The sequence below is a fragment of the Triturus cristatus genome, chromosome 1_2 (genome assembly GCF_964204655.1).
Source record: "Triturus cristatus chromosome 1_2, aTriCri1.1, whole genome shotgun sequence".
In the NCBI taxonomy this organism is placed as follows: domain Eukaryota; kingdom Metazoa; phylum Chordata; class Amphibia; order Caudata; family Salamandridae; genus Triturus; species Triturus cristatus.
Genome location: NC_140580.1, coordinates 764,705,869 through 764,729,864, shown reverse-complemented (window position 1 = coordinate 764,729,864; position 23,996 = coordinate 764,705,869). Strand labels below are relative to the sequence as shown.

Genomic DNA, 23,996 nt, shown 5'->3' with positions numbered 1-23,996 from the left:
CCTAGAGTCAGATCTGCGGTGTTGATGGTAAATATTAGTTGCAGATCATCTGCAGAGTTGAATGTGCACACATTTCTTTCTCTTAAGGACTGGATCACAGGGAGTGGATATAAGTTGAACAAATACGGGGACAATGAAGATCCCTGTGGCACATTGAGTTTATGAAAGGCACAGTAAACTGGGAGAGGCAAACAGATGGGGAACGATCCTCCAGGAAGGACGTAATCCAGCTAAGAGCTAAGAGCTGGACCCTGAAGTCCTGCATCCCTGACACGGTCCACCAAGATACCATGGTCGACCGTGTCAAATGCCCCTGACAGGTCCAATAGCACCAGAGTTTAAATGTCAGGCTAAAAATGCCAGCCACTCTCTTCCAGGGAGCTTGGTGTTTATTTTTATTTCTCTGACTTCAAAGTGAGACAATTTCTATGAAAATTGTAGGAAGGGAGGATCTGTTTTCATGGTTACCCCCACTTTTTGCTTGGTGTCAGTCTGCTTTTAACCTAGTCTGACTGGGATCCTGCTAATCAGAACCCTAGTCAATGTGCTTTCTCCCCAAATTGACCATGGAAAATACTTTTGTACATCCACAACTGGCTACTGGTGTACACTTGTAATTCCCTAGTATATGTACTTTCCGAGGCTCAGCAACACAGGTGGTGGTTCTGCAACTTCCTCGAGGCCTAAACTGTCCTTTATGCAATTTTGAGGCCAGTATCCCTCTTCGGAACCGCTGGGACCAAACCCATGTGAACCGCGTTTATTTGCCAAGGCTTTCTGGCTCTGCACTCCAGGGATCTTCGCGCCACAAGAAGCTCCAGCCTCCAGCCTCCAGCATCTCTTCCCTCCAAGATCAGCGTCCTCACTGCATCCTCTGAACCGAGGGCCTTCATTCTTGGTGAACTGCTCGAGGTCCTCCTGAAACTCCTGTGCCTTTTGTCTGTGGGTCCTCCTGAGGGTCTTCTACTGCTTCAGTGGGCCCTCTGTTTGCTCGGGCCTGCTCTGACTCTCCTGTTGTTGGTGAGTCCCTTGGACCTTGCTCATCCCAATGTTGCTCCTTCTTCGTTTTCAACGCCTGTTGCAGTCAAGGCTTGTTGGTGCTCCTGCTAGACACCGACCACCTAGCTACCGACGTGGGACATCTTGTGCATGGCTCCTGGTCTTCCTAAGCATCACCTGGCCCTTTCAGCTGTAGTGACAAGGTCACTGTCGACTCTTCTGAACCTCCCAACATCAGTGGGCATTGTGTCTCCGTGCCTCCTGGTCACTCCCGAGTAGCATAGATTCTGTCCCCTCTGCTTGCAGGTTCTTCACTTCCAAAAGCCACCCTTGGATTCTACCGGACTTCTTCACCATCTTCTCCAGACCCTTTTTCCTCTAAGTCTTCCATTGTCATCTACGGAGGTTTCCGTAATCTCATCACCCCTATCCACCTCGCTTCCCTGGTGTAGGTAACCTGGTTTCCGGGGCATCCAAACTTTCATCCTCCAAGGGATTTCTTCGGGGTCCTTTGGGAAGAGTCCTTCATCTGTAAAACTGCAACCGCATCTTCTCCATTGACTTCCATTGGTCACGCAGCTGTGTTCCCTCTCTGCACACAGCCTCTGTAGGGTTCCTGGGTACTTACCATTGGAGGCCCCTTGTGTCACCGGCTCATATGGCTCTTCTGGTCCAAGTCCAGTCCTCCTTTGCACTTCGAAATCTACTTTCTTAGTATATTGTTTGGCCTCCACAGAGACCACTGTATTTTGTGCTACCTACCTGCTTGCATTTGAAGTAGTCTTGTGTATTGTGTTGCTATCTCCGGGTAGGAGATATACCAATGTGTTAGTGAGTGTTGTGTAATTAATAGAAGTATTTTTATATAAACCCTGTGATTCTTTTTTTTCATCAAACTTACATTATACAATTAAACTGGTAAAACAAGATGCTTAAAATTCCTTCAAGATGAGCACAAAGGCTGTTTTCCACAGCTACCACTTTGAGAGCTTTCTATGTTTATCAAAGACTACTAAAATCACCCTAGGGGTTGCCTGGGATAGTGCAAGGTGTATCACTTAAATAAGTGTGCACCATATACTAAGCCAGCCTACTACAACAATTCTGCTGAGTACGATCCAAACACATCAATACACTAGATGATGACATTTGCACACATTTTCATTTGTGCGCAGTAAAACCGCATTTCGGTGCATATGTACTGGTCATTTCAATTGAAAATGTGTTGACTGTAATGGCAGTGCACTACCAAACAATGCATACTCCACACTGCGCCACTCCACTCTATGTCCTCCCACTCTATGCCACGCCACTCCAATGTATGACACTCCACTCTACGAGATGCAACTCCACTCAACGCCCTTCCACTCTAAGAAACTCTGCGACATGCCACGCACTCCAATCTATACCACTCACTCCACGACACATCACGCCACTCCACTCTGTGCCCCTTCACGCCACACCGCTTACCCCACTCCACTCCATTTCAATCTACCCTACTTCCCTCTAATCTATCCTACTCCACACCATTTTGCTACAATCTACCCCACTCCACTCCACCCAATCTACCACACTCCACCCCAATGTACCCCACTCCACTTCAATCTACCCGACCCCAATTTACCCACTCCAATATACCCCACTTCAATGTACCCCACTCTAAGCCAATTTGCCCTACTCCAATCTACCTCATCCACTCCAGTATGATTCAATCTCCCCACTCCACTCCAATCTACCCCACTCTAAGCTACCCCACTCCACTCTACCCCAATCTACCCCACTCCACTAGAATCCACTCTACTCCACTCCAATTGCCCCCACTCCACCCCAATCTACCGCACTCCACTCAAATTTACCCTATTCTGCTTCAATTTACCCCACTCTACCCCAATCTACCCCAATCCACCCACTCCAAAGAACCGCATTCTAACCCACTCCACTCCAATCTACCAGACTCGACTCCAATCTATGGTAAGAGTGGTGGGGTGATAGGGTCAGGTGAGGGGGATTTAGAGGGACGCCCACGAGGGAAAATTAAATAAATGATCAATTTTTCCTCGTAGTCGCTCTTACCTGCAGCGGCCATGGCTGAATCTACCTAACTCAATTTTACTCCACTCCACTCCAATCTACCCCAGTCCATTCCAATTTACTCCAGTCCCAACTCCACTGCAGTCTATCAAACTCCTCTCCACTCTAATATACCCCACACCACTCCAATCTATCCCACTCTATCACAATATACACCACTCCAATCTACCACAATCTACCCCACCCCAATCTAGCACAATCTACCCCACTCCACTCCAATCAACCACACTCCAATCCACTCAATATACCCACTTCACTCCTCTCCAATCTACCCCACTCCACTTCATTCTACCCTGCTCCACTGTACCATACTATACTCTACCACACTCCACTCTATCCAAATCTGCCCCACTCCACTTCATTCCAATCTACTCCACCCAATCTACCGCACTCCACTCAAATCAACTCCACTCCACCTCTCAATCTACTGCACTCCAATCCAAACTACCCTACTCTAATCCATCCAACCTACCCCATTCCACTCCACCCTAATCCACCCCACTGCACTACCCTCCAATGTAATCCACTCAACTCCATCTCACTCCACTCCACTCCAATCTGTCCAATTCCTCTCCACCCCACTTCACTTCACTCCAATCTACTCCACTCCAACCCACACAATCTACCCTATGCCACTCTACTCCAATCTACCACACTCCATTCCAGTCTACCTAATCTACCCTACTCCACTTCACTCCAATCCAGCACATGCCACTCAAATCTACCCCACTTCAGTCCAATGTAACCCACTCCACTCCAAACTATCTTACCCCAATCTACTCCACTCCAATATACTCCACCCTAACCCAATCTACTGTGTTCATCTACGCAACACTACTACTTCAATCTACCCCACTCCAATCAAACCCAATCCACCCAACTCCATTCTACCCCACTCTATGCCAACCTACCCCACTGTACCCCAATCTACCCTATTCCACTCTACCCTAATCTACCCTATAATGCTCCACCCCAATCTACTCCACTCCACCCACTAACTTTTAGCTATGCTGAACAGCAGTTACACTAGTGCACAACATGGCTCAAACATATTGCCAAAGCCAATAACTCTTGCATAGGTTAGACGTATTGGCTTTGCTAAAGCTTGTTGGACAAAATGTGTTGGAGTGGATGAGTAAGTATTGTTTTTTACTGAGGGTTGAGAGCTGCGCACAAGTATAAGCTGTGGTCTCAGGGAAATAATTGTATCCTCCTGAGGTCTTCACCACTCACATATCAATTAGAAACTCTTAGAACAATAGTCTCAGAAGTTGGGCAACAGAGTGATATTAAATGCTACATTAAGTAACAGTGTTGCTACTTAGATGTGTAATGATTCCTACATAATTATGCAAATCCACATCTTTTTCAGAACAATGTCAACTTTACGGACAGACAGGACAGCAACCGTTGTTATGCGTTTCCGGACTACAAAGTACCTTGTGAAGAGCAGCTAAATCACTTCATAGGATCCAAGCCTTGCGTTGGTTCCCAGGGGACCTTCAGTTATAGTCACAGAGAAAATGAAAGACCAAATTGTACACCATGTGGTCGCAACATGTCTTCTGGCCACAAAGTGCCATTTGGCCACAGCACACCACTTGGCCGTAGCAAGTCTTCTTTCCAAAGTGCACCATCTGGCTGCAGCACACCATGTGGCCGCAACATATCATCTGGCTGCAGCACACCATCTGGCCGCAGCACACCATCTGGCTGCAGCACAACATCTGGCCGCAGTACACCCTCTGGCCATAACACACCATCTGGCCGAGGCATACCAAGTGGCTGCACCACTCCAAGTGGCTACAGCACATCAAGCGGCCACAGCACACCAAGTAGCCACAGCATGCCATCAGACTATAGCACACCATCTGACCACAGCATGTCAACTGGCCGTAGCATACAATCTCATCGCAACAAGACATTTGACTTTAGAAATTCACCAGACAATAACGCACTACCTAGTTGCACTATACCATTTGGCCATAGTACACCATCTGACTATAACACATCATCTGGTCATAGCATGCCATCGGGCCGCAGCACACCATTTGGCCACAGCATAACACTTGATTCCAACATGCCATTACGCCGCATCACATCATCTAGATGCAGCACACCATTTGACCGCAGCACGCCACATGATTATGACACACCATCTGGTCGCAGCACGCCATTTAGCCACAGCAGGTCATCTGACTATAAAACACCTAATGGCCACACCACGCCAACTAGTTACAGTACACCATTTTGCCATAGCATATCATCTGATTCTGACACATCATCAGACCAAAGCATGTCATCTGGATGCAGCACAGCATACGACCATAGTACGACATCTGACTCCAAGATACTACCCGGCCGCAGGACACCATCTGGAGGCAAAAAGAAATCTTGCCAAAGCCCATCTCGCCAAAACCAATCATCTAGTTGCAGCATGCCATTTGGCAAAAGCATGACAACTTTTTATAACACACCATCCAGCCAAAACGCACCTCCTGGTTACAACACACTATTTGGCCACAGCATGACATCAGACGAAAACAACCTACCTGAACGCAGTGCGTCAGGTGGCTATGCCGAATCTGGATGTGGCACACTATCTATCAGCACCATATTACCTAGTGGCAACATGCTGTCTGTCCAAAACGCACCTTCAAGCCCCAGCACACCACCTGGCCACAACATTTCCTCAGATCGAAGCACATCACCTGGCAGAACGACAACATCAGGCTGCTGCACTTTCTCTGCTCGTCGAGCAACATCTAAACGCAATAGTCCGTCTGTTCACAAAACATCCAGCCGCAGCATATCACCTAGCCGTGGCAAGCTACCAGGTCAGAGCACGCCACCTGGTCCCCACAACACTCCATCTGCCAGGAACAATCAATCTGCCTGGAACAATGCATTTGGCAACAGCACAACTAGTCAAATCACATCATCCAGCTACAACATGCCATCTAGCAACAGCATACCTTCTGTCTATAGAAAATCATCTGGAAGTGGCAATACGCCACCTGTCAGAAAGCTCCAGCTCCTGCTTCTAAGAAAAGGAGACCAGAGACATCAGGAAGACAAAGTATGGCCGAATCTCTACCTAGGGAACATGTAAGTGCAACTAAATCTTTTGTTTTTGTGACCAGTTTTTTGTCTTGTTTAGGTGCAGAACTTTATCCTTTATAATCGCCAAGTTACTTACCTTCTGTAACACCTAATCTGGTGGAAGTCTATCTAGCTGCAGATTCCCTACCTTAGAATTTTCCCCAAGTGTCAGACTGGATCCGGAATTGTTTTCAGAGCAGTACCCCCTGCGTGCCAGTAGGTAGGGTTGTTTGGCTCACATGCCGTTTTCCGTGCCGGAAATTATGTGCGCAGTGCCTATATAGGCGCCACCCCAGCATACTGACGTCATTTTCTTTTTATTTTCATGCCAGAAGTGCAGACCCACAGAGAACACTGATGGTGCGGTGGAAAATTAGAGCAATGAAAGGGGAAAGCTGTGTCCCTATAAATCCCTTCACAGAGCAAGGAGGATGGGTGGGCTGGTAATTTGTGGCTAGATAGAAACGACCAAATATGGTGTTACCGAAGGTAAGAAACCTGTCTATCGGATAGAGACTTCTAGCTGCAATTCCCTACTTTATAATAGATACCCAAGCAATACATCTCAAGAGGTGGGTCTGCAAAACAATTTCTAACCAAAAGGTCCTGGACTACCGAACGGACAAAGTCCCCATCCCTATGGACCTGACTGTCTAGGAAGTAGTGATTAGTGAATGTGTGTAGAGAAGCCCATGTTGGTGCCTGGCAGATGTCCAGGAGAGGACCGCTGCGTGCTAACACAGTGGTTACAGCCTTGGCTCACGTCATGGGGTTGCTTTTTGGCCAGTGTGTAGCAGATTTTAATGCAGAGCACGATCCATCGGGAGATGGTCCACTTCTGCACAGCCTTCTCTTCTTCGCTCCGACATACCCCACAAAGAGTGGATCGTCCACGTGAAACTCTTGCGTGGTCAAGGTAGAATGGCAAAGCTCTTTTTGGGTTCAGACTGTGAAGTCGCTTCTACTGTTTAAAGGGATGTGCAGGAGCATAGAAACTAGGCAGGGAAGTCGACTGGCTTACATGAAATGGACTTTTGGCAGAAAGAAAGCTCTAGTTCGGAAAGACCAGCTTGTCTAGGTAAATGTTCAGGTATGGAGGCTTGGATGATGAAGCTTGAAGCTCACTGACCCTCTGGCTAGATGTTATTTCCACCAGGAAGGACGTCTTGATAGTAAGGAGCCTGAGAGGAAAGTTATGCAAGGGCTCAAAGGGAGAACACATTAGAAATGTTACAACCAGATTCAGTTCCCACTGGGCATAATGAAAGGAGAAGGAGGAAACATATGTTGCAAGCCTTTCAAGAACCTATGTACAATAGGGGATTTGAAGAGTAATGGCTGGTCAGGCTACTGCAGAAAGGCTGATATACCAGAAAGGTAATCCTTTAAGGTGCCCAGAGTAGAGCCCTGCTGGGCCAGGGACAGAATGAAGAGAAAAACTTAGGAAAGATGAGAAGAAAAGGGATCAACCTGTTTTTCTGCACACTATGCCACAAACTTGTCCTAACGGCAAGCGTATACCGTTTTGGTGGAGGGTCACCTGGCTGCCAGAAAAACATCTCAGACTTCGGACAGAACATTGGAAGCTGTCAACTGTTGCTGCTCAATCTCCATGCAAGAAGACAGAGTGTTGACAGGTTCGAGCGGAGAACTCTCCCCTGCAGCTGCAACAGAAGATTCTCACAAAGAGGCAGTCTGAGCGGAGGAACGATGGACATGCTGAACACCTCAGGATACATAACCCTCCGTGCCCAGTCGAAGGCCATAAAGATATCTTGTGCCCTGCTATATTTTTATCTTCTTAAGAACTCTGGGCAGGAGTGGTATAAGCAGAAAGGCGTGCAAGAGGCCTGAGCACAATTCCACGCGAGACAAAAAGTCTTCAAGTGAGAGCTGCCTTGGGAACTCTAGCACACAGAACTGCTGACATTGGGCAGTGGTGGCAAACAGATCCAACCAAGGCTCTCCCCAAAGCTGAAAGAGATCTTGCACCACCTCTGGATGGAGACGACATTTGTGATCCGCTAGGTATCTTTGGCTGAGTTTGTTTGCCCTGGCATTCAGAGAGCACGTCAGGTGTTGAACCACTAGGGTATATAGCTTGCTGTTCCAGCCATGTCCAGAGGCACAGCGCCTCTTCACAAGGAGTACACAACCCCACCTTGCCCTGCTTGTTGCAGTACCACATGGCGGTGGTGTTATCCGTGAACACCTGTACTAGCCTTCCCTTGATGGAGGGTAGAAAGGCTTGCAATGCCAGCCGGATAGCTTGAAGTTCCAGAAGGTTGATGTGGGAGATAGGAGACCAGAGGCCTCTGATCTCCACCTCTCACAGATGGCTACCCCATCCCTGGAGTGACGCATTTGTCACTAGTGTCAGATCTTGTTGGGGAAGGAAGAGGGGTCTGCTGCTGGCTTAACTGTAGTTTGTTAACCAACACAGCAGATCTTTTGCAGTTCCCACGAGATCTGGATCATGCCAAAGAGATTGCCCTGATGCTGCGCCCACTGGAACTTCAGGTTCCGTCAGAGCCCGCATATACCAGTGGGCATGTGTCACATGGAGGATGCAGGAGTCCATGAGGACCAGCAGCCTCAGAGTCAGTCACATCAAAATCCAGGATAGAGGCTGAAACATTGGTATTATAGCCTGAATATCCTGGACTTGCCGGAAGTATAGGATCAAAGCTGCATTGTGTCCAGAACAGCTCAGATGAAAGGGAGAGTCTGAGAGGGAGTCAGGTGTGACATGGCCCACTGATAGTGAACTCCAGTGAATGCATGCAGTCCGCTGTAGTCTGGAGGTGGGAGACGACAACTTGGGGTTAGCCCGCCTTCAACAGCCAGTCGTCAAGATAGGGAAAGACTAGCACCCCTGATCTCTGCAGATAAGCTGCAACCACCACCTTCGTGAACACCCGTGGGGCGCTGGTAATGCCAAAGAGGAGCACAGTGACCTGAAAGTGCTCATGGCCCACAGTGAACTGCAGGTAATGCCTACAGTGAGGCAGAACAGGAATGTGGAAATATGCGTACCACATGTCCAATGCTACCTCCAGTCTACCGGGTCTAGGGCAGACAAGACTTGCGCGAACATGAGCATTTTGAGCTTCTCCTTCCTGAGAAAGAAATTGAGAAGCTGCAGGACTAGGATAGGACAAAGTCCTCAGTTATTCTTTGGCACCAGAAAGTAGCAGTAATCACAACCATGACCTATTTTTGGCATCTTCACCCTCTCTATGGCTCTCTTGACCAAGGGAGCCATAACGTCCTGTTGGAGTAAGGAAATATGGTCCTCCATCATCCTGTTGCAAGCAGGTGGCATGGGGGAGCGGTAGTTATGAACAGGAGAGAGTAACTCCTCGGGACAATCTGCGAAACACATTGTTCGGATGTGATAGACCACCAGTGGGGCAGGTGATGATGTATCCTGCCTCCCACTGGGTGCTCATACTGGTAAGGGGACAAACTATAAGGGTTTGGAAGTTGCAGTTGCCAGAGGGGTGGTGCACTGGCTCAACCCCAGGCTTTCCGTACCACAAGGTCTGTGGGTACAGCTTCCTCTGCCACGCAGAGGCCGGAAAGCTTGCACCCCACGGTGGCTGGGAGAGTACAGATATGGCTAGGAGCATCTTCTGTGGCCACAAAAGGAAGAATGGAGTTGGCGAGGGGCCATGGAAAGGCCCAAGGACTTAGCCTTACGCATGCTGTCCTTTAAGTGCTCCGGCGCTGAATCTGCCTTTTCTCCGAAGAGATGGGAGCCATCAAAGTGCATGTCCATAAGCGATGCTTGGACATCCCCAGAAAAGCCAGCTGTCTCTGGTCAGCGAGTTGGTGGTGTCCAGTCCACATCGAATTGTGAACTTAGTTGCATCCCTGCTGTCAGCAACAGCCTGGTAGAGTATGATGGTCTGTGCCTCCTCCGGAACTATGGGCAGCACCTGTACAACTGAGTCCCATAAAGCATAGGAGTCTCGGGCCAAAAGGCACTCAGTGTTACACGGTCATCAGTGCCAGACTGGTAGAAGAAAACATATTCCTTCTCAAGGTGCCCAGCCTCTTGGATTCCCTATCCAGGGTAGCAGTAGGGAATGCACCAGGATTTACGTAGGAAGTCGAGACTTGGACTACCAAGCTTTTGGGGGTAGGGTGTTGGGTGAGGAAAATAGTGTCCCCAGTGGCAGGCGATGGCAGCAGGCAATTGTCCTGTTTACCGGAGCCCCGGTGCCGGGCCTGGACCAAATACCAAGCAGGACACCTGTGAGTGCTTCATTAAAGGGCAGAAGCATTTCCGAGGGGGTCACTCCGGGTTGAAGCACCTTTCGTTAAGACATCAGTCTTGACTGCCACTGAGGGTTGGCTAAGGTCCATGCCCTCGGCCGCACTCATCACCACCATTGCAAAAGACGCTCCCTTCTCCATAGCCACAGTAGGGGGAGAAAGCATGCCAGTGTCTGGAGAAGTGTCCAGCCCATTAGCCTCTGCCTCACACCAGTCCATGTTAGGGTCATGGACTGGTATTCTTTAGGGTCCAGCTACCCTTCCCAATCCTTCCCAGGTCCTAGCCCATAAGAATAGGGCTCAGGCTCCGGCCTGAAAAGCAAGGCTTCAGTCGGTATCTGCCAAAGCCCCTCTGGCTCCATGTCAGCGTTGGGGATCAGTATGGGGATGGAACGAGTGGCACCGTGAGCATTGTTATTGGTACTGGCGTCGAAGAAGGTCAAAGTGGCACGACCAGCACCGGTCCAAATACATCTGTGTATCAAAGGGGCCTGACTGGCGCCGGGGCCGGAGCCACCAGTGGAGAACCAGTTAGGGCCCCTTCCAACCCTGCGGGGCGCCAGCGGGGACGGGCACCTCAAATATGAGCCGCATGTCCTCATAAAACTCTCTGAGTTGAGCGGGGGTTGCTCCAGCTTCCGGAAACTAGAGGAAATGCAGAACAAACTCAAGCCCTGGCTCCACCATGAAGCCAGCCCTCGATTGACGACACTCTCTCATCTTGTTGGAAGACTTCGACAGAAGTGGCAAACTTGAAGACCTCTTCGACTTCTTACTCTTCTTTGTCTTGTGGAACTTACCCGAGATGACACTGAGTGCGACAAATATCTCAGACTCCGCTACCACTCCCAAGACCCTCCACTTGACCAGGAATGGGATCATTGCGGCATCTCTTGTCGAGCAGCCAAGTGCTTGAGAGAGCAATCACTTAGAGCCTTCAGGTGCATGGCGCGACATTTGGCGCAGGTCTTCGAGTTGTGGTCGTGCACGAGGCACCGAAGTCATACAAGATGTAGGTCTATAACTGACATCTGTCATTGACAGACACTGCAGGTCTTGAAGACTGCCTTCCTAGAGGACACAACTGCCACATCAAGAGAAAATCTCAAAAGGGAGTCGACAAAAAGTAAAAAAAGAGTTAGTAAAAAAAAGACTAGGGTAGCTCTCTCCGGATCTGTGTTCTGGTGTGTAAAGAACAGAACTGATGTCCGCATGCTGGGGTGGCGCCTACATAGGCACTGCACACGTCCTTTCTGGTGTGGACGACACCACATGGAGCTAAATGACGCCCCCTGGCGCGCAGTGGTATTGCTCGAAAATTATTCTGGATCCAGTCTGTTGCCTGGGGAGAATTCTAAGGTAGGAAATCTGCGGCTAGAAGCCGCTATCAGTTGAAGTCTAGCTGTTTATTTTCCTTTGCAGGCGTAATCATTTTGGCATGTCTAGTCAGAAAATACGTTCACAGTCTTGGGGCATATTTACAAGCCCCTATCACCACCACAACACCACTTTTAGTAGTGTTGTGATGGCGATAGGAGCTTGGCCTAATTTACAAGGCAGCGTTAAGCCACTTAACTTGGCTTAACGCTGCCTTGTAAATAAGACTCCCTTTCACGGTACACTTAGCATTGAGTTTGACGCTGCCCCCTATTTACAAGAGCAGCATAAATAGGAGACAGCGCCAAAATTAAGACCAGGGAAAACCTGGTTGTAAACACAATAAGAGCTGAAGCGAAATTTACACTCCACCGCCGGATGCACAGCCATGAATGTGATTAATAACCACCAATTCAACTTTCTCCACGTTTAAACAATGCGTTTTTATTCCAAGTACTCCATTCATCTTTGTTCACATTTTTCCACTTTTCATCCTATTACATGTGCGACGCTTATGTGTTCAATAACTTCTCGTGCGCAGATATGCCGATCCGGGCCTTTATCTAGCGCATGGTGAATACATAAAACATCCAGAAGTTCGTTATTTCACCCAATGCATTTCGGGCTATTTATAGCCCTTCTTCAGGGGTTCCCTAAAAATTTAAAATATTGACATTAGTTTTTATATTCAAACCACTATGCATCCATAGTTGTAATACATCATGCTGTTCCTAGCTCATGTTTATAATCAACGTTTTCCCTCTAAATGCGCAAAATCGCGCCAAAAATTATGTGCCTGAAGCAACCTTTCCCGCCCCTCAGTCCTTTCCTGTATACACCCTCGATTCCTCATTCACAACCCGACTTTGATTTTCCATCTCTTAGTTCGAACGTCCTTATCATACAACCATTTCAGCCACTACGTAATCAAAAAACATCCCCCGTACCTTCAACAAATCTCGGCATAATCTCCTTCTCTCCATGTTCACTAGTTTCAAAGTAAATACTTAGCTTCCGGTGGTTCTTCACCTTATATACCGTAACTCCACCCATCTACAAAAACGGGCCAATCTTATAACGCAACCATTTGACAAACTACTAGTCCCATGAATCATCCCTGCTGGTACTTAATTAACCCTGATGTGCTAATTACCATGTCTAACGTTGCTCTTAACTTGCTTCCCGATCCTGCACGCTGCCCAGACTTTTATCAAGTGTTCAAAACCTGGTCGTAAACAGGCAAAACAAGGAGAAATGCGTCTTTTCTCCTAGTTTTTGCTGTGTCCACGTGGGCTGCCTTGGGCAGCACGCATACAAACAGCAAAACTCCAAACGCCAATGATTTTTTATGTGCAGGACGGTCCTCCTTCCTGCACATAAACAATCATTAAAAAAATGCAGTTTTGCAACTTCTATGTGTGCTGCATTAAACAGCACACATAGAAGTTACAAAACAGCATTTAAAGATTGCTTATGTTCAGGAAGGGGGCCCTTGCCTCGTCCATACTGACACGCACATGCCAATAAAGTCTATGCAACTCCACTGGTGTCTAACTGTGAGGTGTGTTGTTTGGATTGTCCACTCTTGCGCCACAATGAGCATCGTCCCTACACAGGGAGGAACTGACTGACGCATGTGCAATGGGGGGGGGGGGGGGGGGTCCCTTTGGCAAGCTCCACCTCTGTGAGCCAGACCTTGTTATTGGATAGGTGCTGGACGCCATGTGCACATACGTGACTTCAGCAACGTGAGTATGGTGTCCAACCCCTGACCATGTGGTGCAATGTCATATATCACAACAGAATGTGTCCACACAGATATGTGTGAGTAGGTATGCGACGTGAACTTCTGGTGTCACATGTGCTGTAGGACACCACTCCTGGCCTGCTTTCATTTGGGTCAGTCCTACACACAGCCCTATTCAATACATGGACGTGTGCCTACATTGGGGGTTGTGAGATTGTTGTTGATGTGCAATGGGGACTCAGCTAGTACTCACATTCACAGTCATCCAATTGGCCATGTGTCTCAGGGATACACATGCGCATAGATGTCAGTTACCAGGGTGTACCTTCATGTGCAATCATTGTACCTACATCAAGCCATACCTCCACATGTGAGTGAACATAGTGATGACACATCTGTGTGATTTAGAATGTTTTATTCACATTCAGGTGATTGCTGAAGCTGGGGCTGTACATGGCCATCCAAGCCCACATCACATGGAAGCCCAGTGGTGTGCCAACCAGAGTCCTTTGGGGATTGCACAGTGATTGGGAAGAGGGAGGGTGCAGTCCGTGGCATGATAGCTGTGTAATTGGCCAGGGGGGAAGAAATGGCAGTCCGTGTAGGGGTCTGGGTGAAAGTCGCAGAGTGTTCCTGGGATCACTATGAGGTGTTTCTCAGGCCATGATGCATAGGTCATAACCAGGCAGGGACAGGCCATACAGTGGTGATGGCTGCTACTGCCTCCTTCCCCACACAGTAGTTCACATCCCCTTCTTAATCCCCTGATACGGGTTCTGTGTCCGGTGTGTGTGGCGGGGTGATAGCTGTATCACTGTGTGCCACTGACACATCAGACTGCGAAGGTGATGGGGCAGCATCACTGTGTGCCATGGACACATCAGGGGTCGGAGCTGTGTGTGTCGATGTTCCCGCTGCAGTCATCTGGGAATGGCTCAGTGGCAGCAATGGCAAGATGAAGTACTGCAGGGCACTGAAGTCCCCAGCTCCTACTCGCTGGTGTCCATCCGTGTCAGACATCCTTCCAGCCTGCATCCAGTCCATGGTCTCCATTGACCTCCGCATCTGTCCCAACTCTGTGCTATCATGGCTGGTGCCTGTCTGCCCACAGTTCTTGTGTACGATTCATGGCACCAGCGAGGTCAGCCAAGGTCTGTGGCGGAGCATGGTGCGGATGGGGGTGTCCAATAGGGACTGTATGTGGTCCATGATGGGACTCCGACACCCACGTATGGCATCGAGTTTGGCTGCCATGAGCTCGAAACCTACCCGCAGCTGTTCAGACAACTCCACCTGGGAAGACCACACACGTTGTATGTGCTCCATGTATTGGTCGGGGGGGCCTGGAAGACAGCCGTGGTGGTGTGTGTTTCCTGCTGTGTGGTTAGTGCAGGTGGTGGGGTCACCTCAAGGCAGCTGGCCTGCCCTGCTCCTGGGAGTGGGCTGCAGAGGCTGTCCAGTATCTGTTGGAGGGTATCTTGACATATGTGCAGGTTGTCCTCTACATCATCAATGATGGGGTTTGTGTTCTTCTCTGCAGTAAGTGTTGATTGTCCCTCTGCAATGTTAAGGGGAGATGCAGGTTAACAGGGTTTCACATGTATGTTGTTGATTTTCATATGTTTACATTCAGACAGCATGCCAATGTACATTATGAATGTTTTGGGGGAGCTGGCTATTCGATGTGTTTTCCCAATACATGACGGATGTGGGGTGGTCCCCACACCTAGGAACGACCCCTTTAGTCTAAACATGGAATTGGCTCAATTCTTTCGCAAACTAAAACTCCGTGACTTCTTTGGAGACACGACGGAAACCAATGAAGACAACAAGAGATCAACTGGGCTCCGCAAGAAGTCCACCTTCCAACCCCCTAATCATAGTATCTCGTGCGAAATACTCGCATTCGAACAGGCTGTACTCAGAGATGTTGAGAACATAGATTTCCAAAATATCAAAGGGTTTAATAACCTCACTGGGAGGGAACGCACTGCCCTACTAGCACTTAAAAACAACCATGACATCGTCATAAAGCCTGCGGACAAAGGGGGCGCCACCGTCCTCTTGGATCGCACGATGTACCGGAATGAGTGTCTACGACTGTTAGCTGATTCCAACAGCTATGCTATACATCAAACAGATCCCACTAAGCAAATCATGATTAAAATAAAGAACATAGTGGAGGAAGCACTCAGTAATGATTGGATCACGAGACAAGAAGCTGAGTTTCTGACCAACGATGAACCAAGGATGCCAAGATTCTACATCCTCCCAAAGATCCACAAGGACCGGATGCCACCACCAGGGAGGCCCATCGTATCGGGCATTGGGTCTGCATTGGAACCTTTGTCGCAATTCTGTGACTGGTTCTTGCGGCCAATTGTAAAAGAGACACCATCCTATCTAAGTGACACTAAAGATGTCCTCTGCCTCCTAAGAGATCTGGAGGTAGATCCCACTAACGACTGGCTTATAACCATGGACATCGAAGCCCTGTACACAAGTATACCCCAACAACGAACACTGGAAGTCGTAGAGAACATCATCCTACGAAGAGAATGGGATTTCATCACCCCCCAACACTTCGTCATGGAGTGTGCAGAATTGGCCCTGACGGAAAATTTCTTTGAGTACGAACAGGTCATCTACCACCTGATAACAGGAACTTCGATGTGGAGCACCTTTGCCCCCAGTATGGCCTGTTTGTACGTCCAACAATTTGAGGATGACTTCATTAACAATCCGGTGAACCCGTTTCTGAATCACCTCAGAATTTGGAAACGGTACATAGACGATGTACTTATTGTATGGAATGGAACAGAGGAGGATGCAACAGCTTTCGTTCACTGGGTCAACTCACAAGACAGACATCTCAAGTTCACACACAACATCAACAAAGATCACGCTGTTTTTCTGGACTTGGATATTACACTTAACAATGGGAGGATAACAACCAAGGTCCACAATAAACCAACAGACAGGAACAGCTTACTTTTATACGAAAGTTACCACCCAAAAGCCCTCAGACAGAATCTACCGGTTGGTCAGTTCCTCCGAATAAGGAGAAATTGCTCTGAGAAGGACACCTACAAAGAACAGGCAAAACACCTCGAGAGTAAACTCATCGATCGCCACTACCCAAGAAAAATGGTAAGAAGGGCAAATAAAAGAGCAAGGAACAACCCTAGAGAAGCACTGCTGGAGGATGTTGAGCAAGTAAAAACAAATAGACCAGTATGTGTTACCACATTTACACCAGCATCCAATTCAATTCAAAAAATCATCAAAAAGAGATGGCATATACTAAATAGCGCCGGGAAACAATGGGAAACCCCCCCTTTTGCATTTAAACGCAACAGAAACCTACGGGACGAGCTGGTGCATGCACAGATGACCACAAAGGAAGACAATGAGCAACCTAGACTCTGGGACCAACCACGTGTAATAGGTCACTTCGCCTGTGGTGCGTGCAACTCATGCAACCTCACCAAGAACACGAAAGAGGTAGACATAGGCACTGGAAAATCCTGGCAACTCAGAACATTCAGTAACTGAACACGGAGAACGTTGTGTATCTTTTAACATGCCCTTGCACGCTCCAGTATGTGGGAATGACAACTAGGAAGATAAGAACCCGCATCAATGAACATCGAAGCACGATCAGATGTAAAAAAACCAACACCAAGTTGACTCGACATTTTTCAGAAAAAAAACATACAGAAACAGACCTGAGCTGGACTATCCTTGAGGTCATGAAAAAAGGCAAATCTGACCTCACCAGAGCACTACATTTCAGAGAGCAACAATGGGTGTACCGCCTCCGTTCCCATGAGAAGGGCCTTAATGATGACATCCCCTGGCTACAGCTAACACGATAAAAAGAACAATGAACTTGATATATATCATCCCTTGACCATGATCTAACTTCTGCCCAGACTTACATGGCAAGCATAGCCTGGTCGCACACACAAAAGAATAGATACTACTGCCACCAACATCAAATTGGTCCTCACCAAACAATCTTCTTTTGTCCTTCCTACACTTAATACACCACGATTTAATCTTCCCTGCGCACCATCATCTTGCAGTGTCTAGTAGATCACAGACGCTCGGCACGCGCATGACCAGCCTTTTGTCACCCTTTAGAAATGTAGTACTGCTACGTTGTACCATACTAATCACAGTGACCACACCACCGTCCGCATCCTTCAGCTGGTTCAAAAGTGAAGTGTAGTCCGTGACACCACAAGTCGCACAGAGGAAAGTTGCGGTGGTTTGAGTATGCATGTGCACATTTATGAATATATACAAAAAGATTTGCCTTTATTAAGCAGCTCACCGCTACTTGTACGCACCGCTTTTCTTCTTTGTTTTCCCCCCATATGTTCGGAGCATTTTTCAGGACATACGCTCATCACGTTATCGCTACAATCCTCGTCCCCATGCCAACGTAAGGCGTCAGAAGTCCACACACTTCGCAACCAATGACACCTCCCCCTTCGAACCAGGGCAAGCTACGTACGCAAAGCTCGCTTCATAACGCTATCACCACACACGCTCCAGAAGGCACCAACAACAGCCCCGGTTCCTATGCCAACGCACAGTATCCCGTCATTTGGGTCCTCCCCCTGCCTCGCTGCAACCAATGAGACCAGGCATTAGGAGGCCACACACTTCGCAACCAATGAAACCTCCCCCTGGCACACCCTTGCTTGTTTGGGCTTGTCGACACCGACCCTCCACTGCAAACGCCCACTCGCCTTTCCACGAATAAGGCCCGTATCTTCAATAACTACACACGCCTACAACCGACATCTTTACTCCAGGCGGTGATTCTCCGGGACACCGGGAAACGCGCACCTGTCAACGCTTTTTGCTAATTACTTCAATTAAGCACCGCGATCCACCTATATAGACGACGCCCGCTCCCTGCCATTTCTACATTCGGGAGGACCGGGAGCAGACGTATAGGATTCGGGACGCATCCATCACATGTCATAGTAAGAGTGTGCCTGAACTGAAAGATCAGGGAGTGTGTGATTATGTTTACATGTGTGTATGCCCATTGACCCAATGAGGATTGAATGGATCACTACCTTGTTCGCTTTGGGAGATTTCTCTCAAAACATAAACGCTTTTATGAAGAGTGTGGTTTTTCTATGTTTTCTTTTACAGAGGAGACAAAAACTGTGGATAAGACTGGTAGCAGCGCCGCCTGCCACCATCTTCGAAGTTTCACAAAAGTGTACACAATCAGAGTGCCACAAAGTCACGTACACACCATTTTTTCACGCTTAGAAATCAATGCATGCATTGTCTTTCTTTCTTCTTTTTTTCCCTACAGGTACAAATGACCCAGCGGGTTACATTAACCACTATTTCCCATATTTTCATTTTAGGCTTCACCTTTGGAAGCAGCTATTAAGCAGTGAAGTGTGACCAACGCCATACTCACACAGTGGTAACATCTTACCAATATTTTGTAAGAACGGAGCCCCTTTTCTCATTTCTAGGTCCTGATGAATGCCATGGACCCAATCGGGCCGCTTAGGCAGAAACATGTCGACCATTCACTAGACGGTAGGGGACACTAACCACCCCAATTACCGTCACTTTTTCATTTTAATATCATATAGTTTTCATTTCACATTAAAAACGCCGCTGACTACTATAATGATTTTTAACCTCACTCACATATACACGGGCCCCCACTTAGTCACTTAGAAGTGCATCCTTGTCGTCAAGTGTATGCCCGCCGTCCATCAAACGAAGGTTTTGGAGGGCGAGGACTGGTCAATGATGAAGCATGACACCAGGTGGTGTGTGAGACCAGTCCGTAACTTTTTGTGAGATGCCCACACTTACGACATTCTTGTAACTCGTTTGGGTTATCACATTCAGTGGAGTATTCTTGTGATTGGATGTGGGGTGGTACCCGTTCATTATCATCACACGGTGTCAGGCAATGCCAGATATGAGTGGACTTTTACTACTCACAAGTGGAACCTGTTGTGCGCTCTGTCCTGTAGTGTTGCACATTGTACCACTTTGCCGTTGTTGCTAATGTCCTGTGAGTGCTATGTGTGTGTGCTGCATTGTGGGGGAGTTGCCCCTGCAGATCTGATTTCGTGTGGCCTTCTCCCTTTGAGGCGGAGTGCCTTTGAATTGTGTGCGTTTCGGGGCCTGATTTGCTTTTGACTTGGGTCTTATGTGCTCTCGGACAGATTTTGTGGCCTGGTGCATTGTTTGTCTGCTGCGTGTATTGTAAGGCATGGGTTGTGGGTGCATGTGGACATGTCAGGGTGTGACCTGCTCCATTACGGATGTGATCCGCACTTGGCTACCTCCATGTCGATTCGTTGGCCATGTCATGTTTTGGGGCTGCTGCCATGCTATCGGACATGCAGTTTTACTTGCATAGTCAGTGTGGGACACAGAGCCGCTACTTTGCTGGATTCGGCACATGTGCATGGGTCGGTGGTGATATTGGTGATGGGGGGGCCCTCTGTGCACATTGTGGATGGGGCCTACTTGGCGTTTCTATGTGTGCTGCAGTATGCCAAGGCAATCAGGGACATATTCCACGGTCATTGTGGGTGTGCAGTGTGCTACGCATACTTGTGCATGTGCACCATTGTGCCCATCTCCCCCCATAACCCCCGTCCCTGGTCATTACTCACCCTGTTGCTGTTGTGTCAGGTCGTATCGTGCTGTGTACAGGCCCCCTAATCCTGCCACCGTCTCCTCACTGCTGACTCTGGCCACCATTTGCTCCAGCTCATCCAGCTCCTCCTGTGTCGCAGGAGGCCCACCTCCAGTCGCAGTTGCTGCCTCCCTGTTGTTTGCGAGCTTATGTTTGGTCTGCCTTTTCGATCATGCCAGCGCCTCTTGACCTCCTCCAGTGACCTCCTGGGCACTCCGACTGCATTGACGTTGGTTGCGATGGCCTGCCATATTTCGGTTTGGGTTGCCAATGCCGCAGTGGAGATGCCGAACAGTTGTTGATGGTGTTCAGTCACGTCCGTGACAAGGATCCGGTCTTCCTGCGGACTGAACCCCGTCTTCCTCTTCCTCTTGTCCTTGCCCTTCCACGAACGCGGGGTTCCTGGCTGGTCCTCCATGGGGCTTGTGGTGTGGGGCTTGTCCTCTGCACTCGGTCTGGGTGCATCCATGGTGCTACGCAATTTGAATTGGTTTTTGATTTTTTTTTCTTTCTTTTATAGTGCATTTTGCCTCCAGACGCGTGGGATTTGCAGGCCTGTGGCTGGTCTTTGCTGATTTGTTTACCGTGATTGTCCTCATCGCATGATTTTTTGCGTTTCGCATTTTTGCAGAATGGTGTTGATTTTGACGTTGACATTTGACCCGTTATCTGGTGTCTATCGCATGATACCGCCTTGTTGTGAATTCCACGTTGACACAGGGTTATTTTCCCGTGATGGGTTGCGATATTGAAAGTTGCGTTACGCTACTCTTGCAGTAGTTATCACACATTCTTGTGAATATACCCCTTAGAAGAGTGGGTTCAGAGTGAGAGTGCCATGTTTTAGATATATGAAGCACAGAGACCAGTCTAATGCATTCTAATAGTGCTCTGTACAATGTCTAAAACCACTGATTTCCAGGTTCAAGTGTGCATCAGAGGCGGCTAACGGAACAGCCAGGTTTTTAGGTTATTTTTTCAATATTCTCTCACTTTTCCTAATTAGCACAGGGAACTGATTCCTTAGTGTCTTCTGTCTGTAGCAACTCCTCCACAAATCTTCTCTTACACATGAATGAGTTATTCAATAGAATCTTCTTGCATCTCCTTCTGGATTGTCCTAGGACACATTCGATAAGTCTCTCTTTCTATTGTTATGAAACCTTCTTACAAACTCTTAAATATGGAGGTAAAAATTCTGGATTTACTCTTTTTTCTATCTGAAGCAGTTTAATTTCTGAATCTCGGTAGAGACATGTACCTATCCCCGACTGGGATACCTTTCTTGGGGTGTTGTTTTGAATGCATTATAGTCTTCTGATTAGTTTCTTAGGTGCCCCTACATACATCGTTCTACCATTGGTTATATACAATACAATAATTGTTGTCACTGTGATGGCTCTATCATTTATCACAAGGGAAATTCCTAGCCTCAACAGGGAGTGATTAAAATCTGTATACATTTGTCTATATGTCTAGCCATTGAACGTTGCTCATCAGGAAAATACCCTCAGGATTTTATAGGGTAAGCAACTTGCACCATGAAAATTTCCATCTCATCTCTTTACAATCTTCCCCAAGGTTAGAAGTGGCTATGTGTGACTTTAATTACATTAGCTCTGTTTTGCTAGTATTTGTAGTAACCTATCTTTTGTCCATTGCTGTATTTCTTCCATGATCTTATTCAGGCAGATGGTATCTTCAACAATCTTCCTCCTCAAGAGCAACATCATTTGGGTGTCATGAGATATATATATGGAACCCCACTACTGGAAAGCAACACATGACAAATGGGCTTCATTTATATGTTGAAAATTCCCATGTAAGAAATTAGGTTGTTGGTTGAGTGGGCTGTTAACCCTGCTCAAGCAACAGCCACGATCCCTGTCAGGATAAACCGCAAAAGTCACTAAATCAACATGTGCTGAACCCTCTGGTAGCTTGGCAGAAAAGCAGTTAGGCCTAACTTAAAGCAATGTATAGTATTTATACAGCACACAAACAGCAATAACGTGAAAACACAGCGCATTAAAAATCCCCCCACCCAATTTACAAAAAACTGTAATAAATATTTTGACACCAAAAATCTAATTAGTGGAAACAGAGTTATACATTTCTAAAGATTAAGGAAAAAACTAGCACCTAAAAGACTGAGGTGCACATGCATCAAAATACTGAAAAGCGAGTCCTTATTAGCGATAAATAAGGAATCGCAAATAAGGATTTGTTGTTCGGGATGCATGTACAGATTCGGTAAAATCTAGCGATTCCTTAAAAATCGCTAAAACTAACCGAAAACAAAATAGCGATTCCTTAAAATAAAGATTAGCAAATACCGAAATTGGTAATACCGAATTCGGTATTTGCGAATTCAGAGATAGCGAATTCGCAAAAAACGGGTCGCACCTGAAGCAGGCTGATGACATCACAACCAGGAAGTCATCCAGCCCATGCCTCATTCAGTGCCCTGAGGAACTCAGAGGAGGAGGCAGAGCATACAAGCTGAGCCAAGAGACTTCACCCTTAGAACCTAGCCAGACTAGAGTTATCCAGGATGGACAAGAATGCATCTAATCCATCAGCCACGCCCAGGAAGAGGAAGAGAAAGTTCTCTGACAGGGAACTGGAGCATTTGATCGAGGGGGTGAGCAGCAAGCATGATAAGCTGTTTGGGAAGCTGTCACTCAAGGTGCCCGAAGCCGAGAAGCGCAGGATATGGCTTCGCATTAGGGAGAGGGTGAATGCTGTTGGAGTCACGCACCGCAGCATAGACGACCTTAAGAAGAGGTGGTATGACCTCAGGAAAAGGGCAAAGGAGCGCATTGCCGAAAGGGTGAAGGAAGCAGCTGGCACAGGAGGGGGGCCATCCAGAGTACCTGCCAACACAGCCCTGGAGGAGCTCGTTGAGGGGACCATTGAGCAAGAGGCAGTCGTCAGAGTAACCCAAATGGACACCTCCGGCGCAGCAACCACAGAACAAGGTAAGATGCATGCATGCGCTTATATGCTGCGTAATGTATACCCATCCCCCCAGGTTAATCACAATGTGCAGGGAGAAGTGCATAACACATATAACCTCACATTAGTATTGCATTATGGGAGTTGTTGTCATGTTAGCCAAGTGTGCATGTATGATCACCAATGCACAATAAATGCGACCACCAGTACAGGCCCAACAGTGTGTCTAAATATGTCATTTATTGTAGCAAAAGTATGCGGAATGATAAACAGATATAGGGCCACATGCATCAACGAGAAAACTGGTCGCAAACGGGCAGATTAGCAGAATCTGCCCCTTTGCGACCAATATTTTTGCATCTGGGATGCATCATCCCAAATGCAAAAATCGCAATTTAAGGAATCTCTAAATAGCGATTCCTTAAATTGCGATTGCATTTAAGGAATCCCAAATTGAGATTCCTTAAATGCAATGCATTAAAGTAAAAAAATTAGCAATTTCGCTAATAGGGGGAGCAAATTACCATGAAGTTGAACTTCATGGTAATTTGCAAAAACTTTGAAAAATGCACTTTTGTGCATTTTTCAAAGTTTCATGTTGCGCACACACATGCCCTTAGAGCAGGTGTGTGTGCAACATATGTGCATAGATCAATTTCAGGGGTGCGATAGAGTGTCATTTTGACACCCTTGCAATTTGCGAGTCGCAATTAAGGAATTTGTAGGAATCGCTATTTT

At 47.6% G+C, this 23,996-nt stretch overlaps 1 protein-coding gene across 1 annotated transcript in view; it reads left to right on the top strand.

Moving 5' to 3' along the window:
• The window catches only part of LOC146867983 (uncharacterized), a 239,621-nt gene that overhangs the window by 101,099 nt on the left and 114,526 nt on the right, over positions 1-23,996 (top strand). Inside the window, exon 3 of the mRNA XM_085615151.1 lies at positions 4,463-6,198. Within this exon, the coding sequence (XP_085471277.1) occupies positions 4,463-6,198 (1,736 nt within the window). The remainder of the gene's footprint in view (positions 1-4,462; positions 6,199-23,996) is intronic.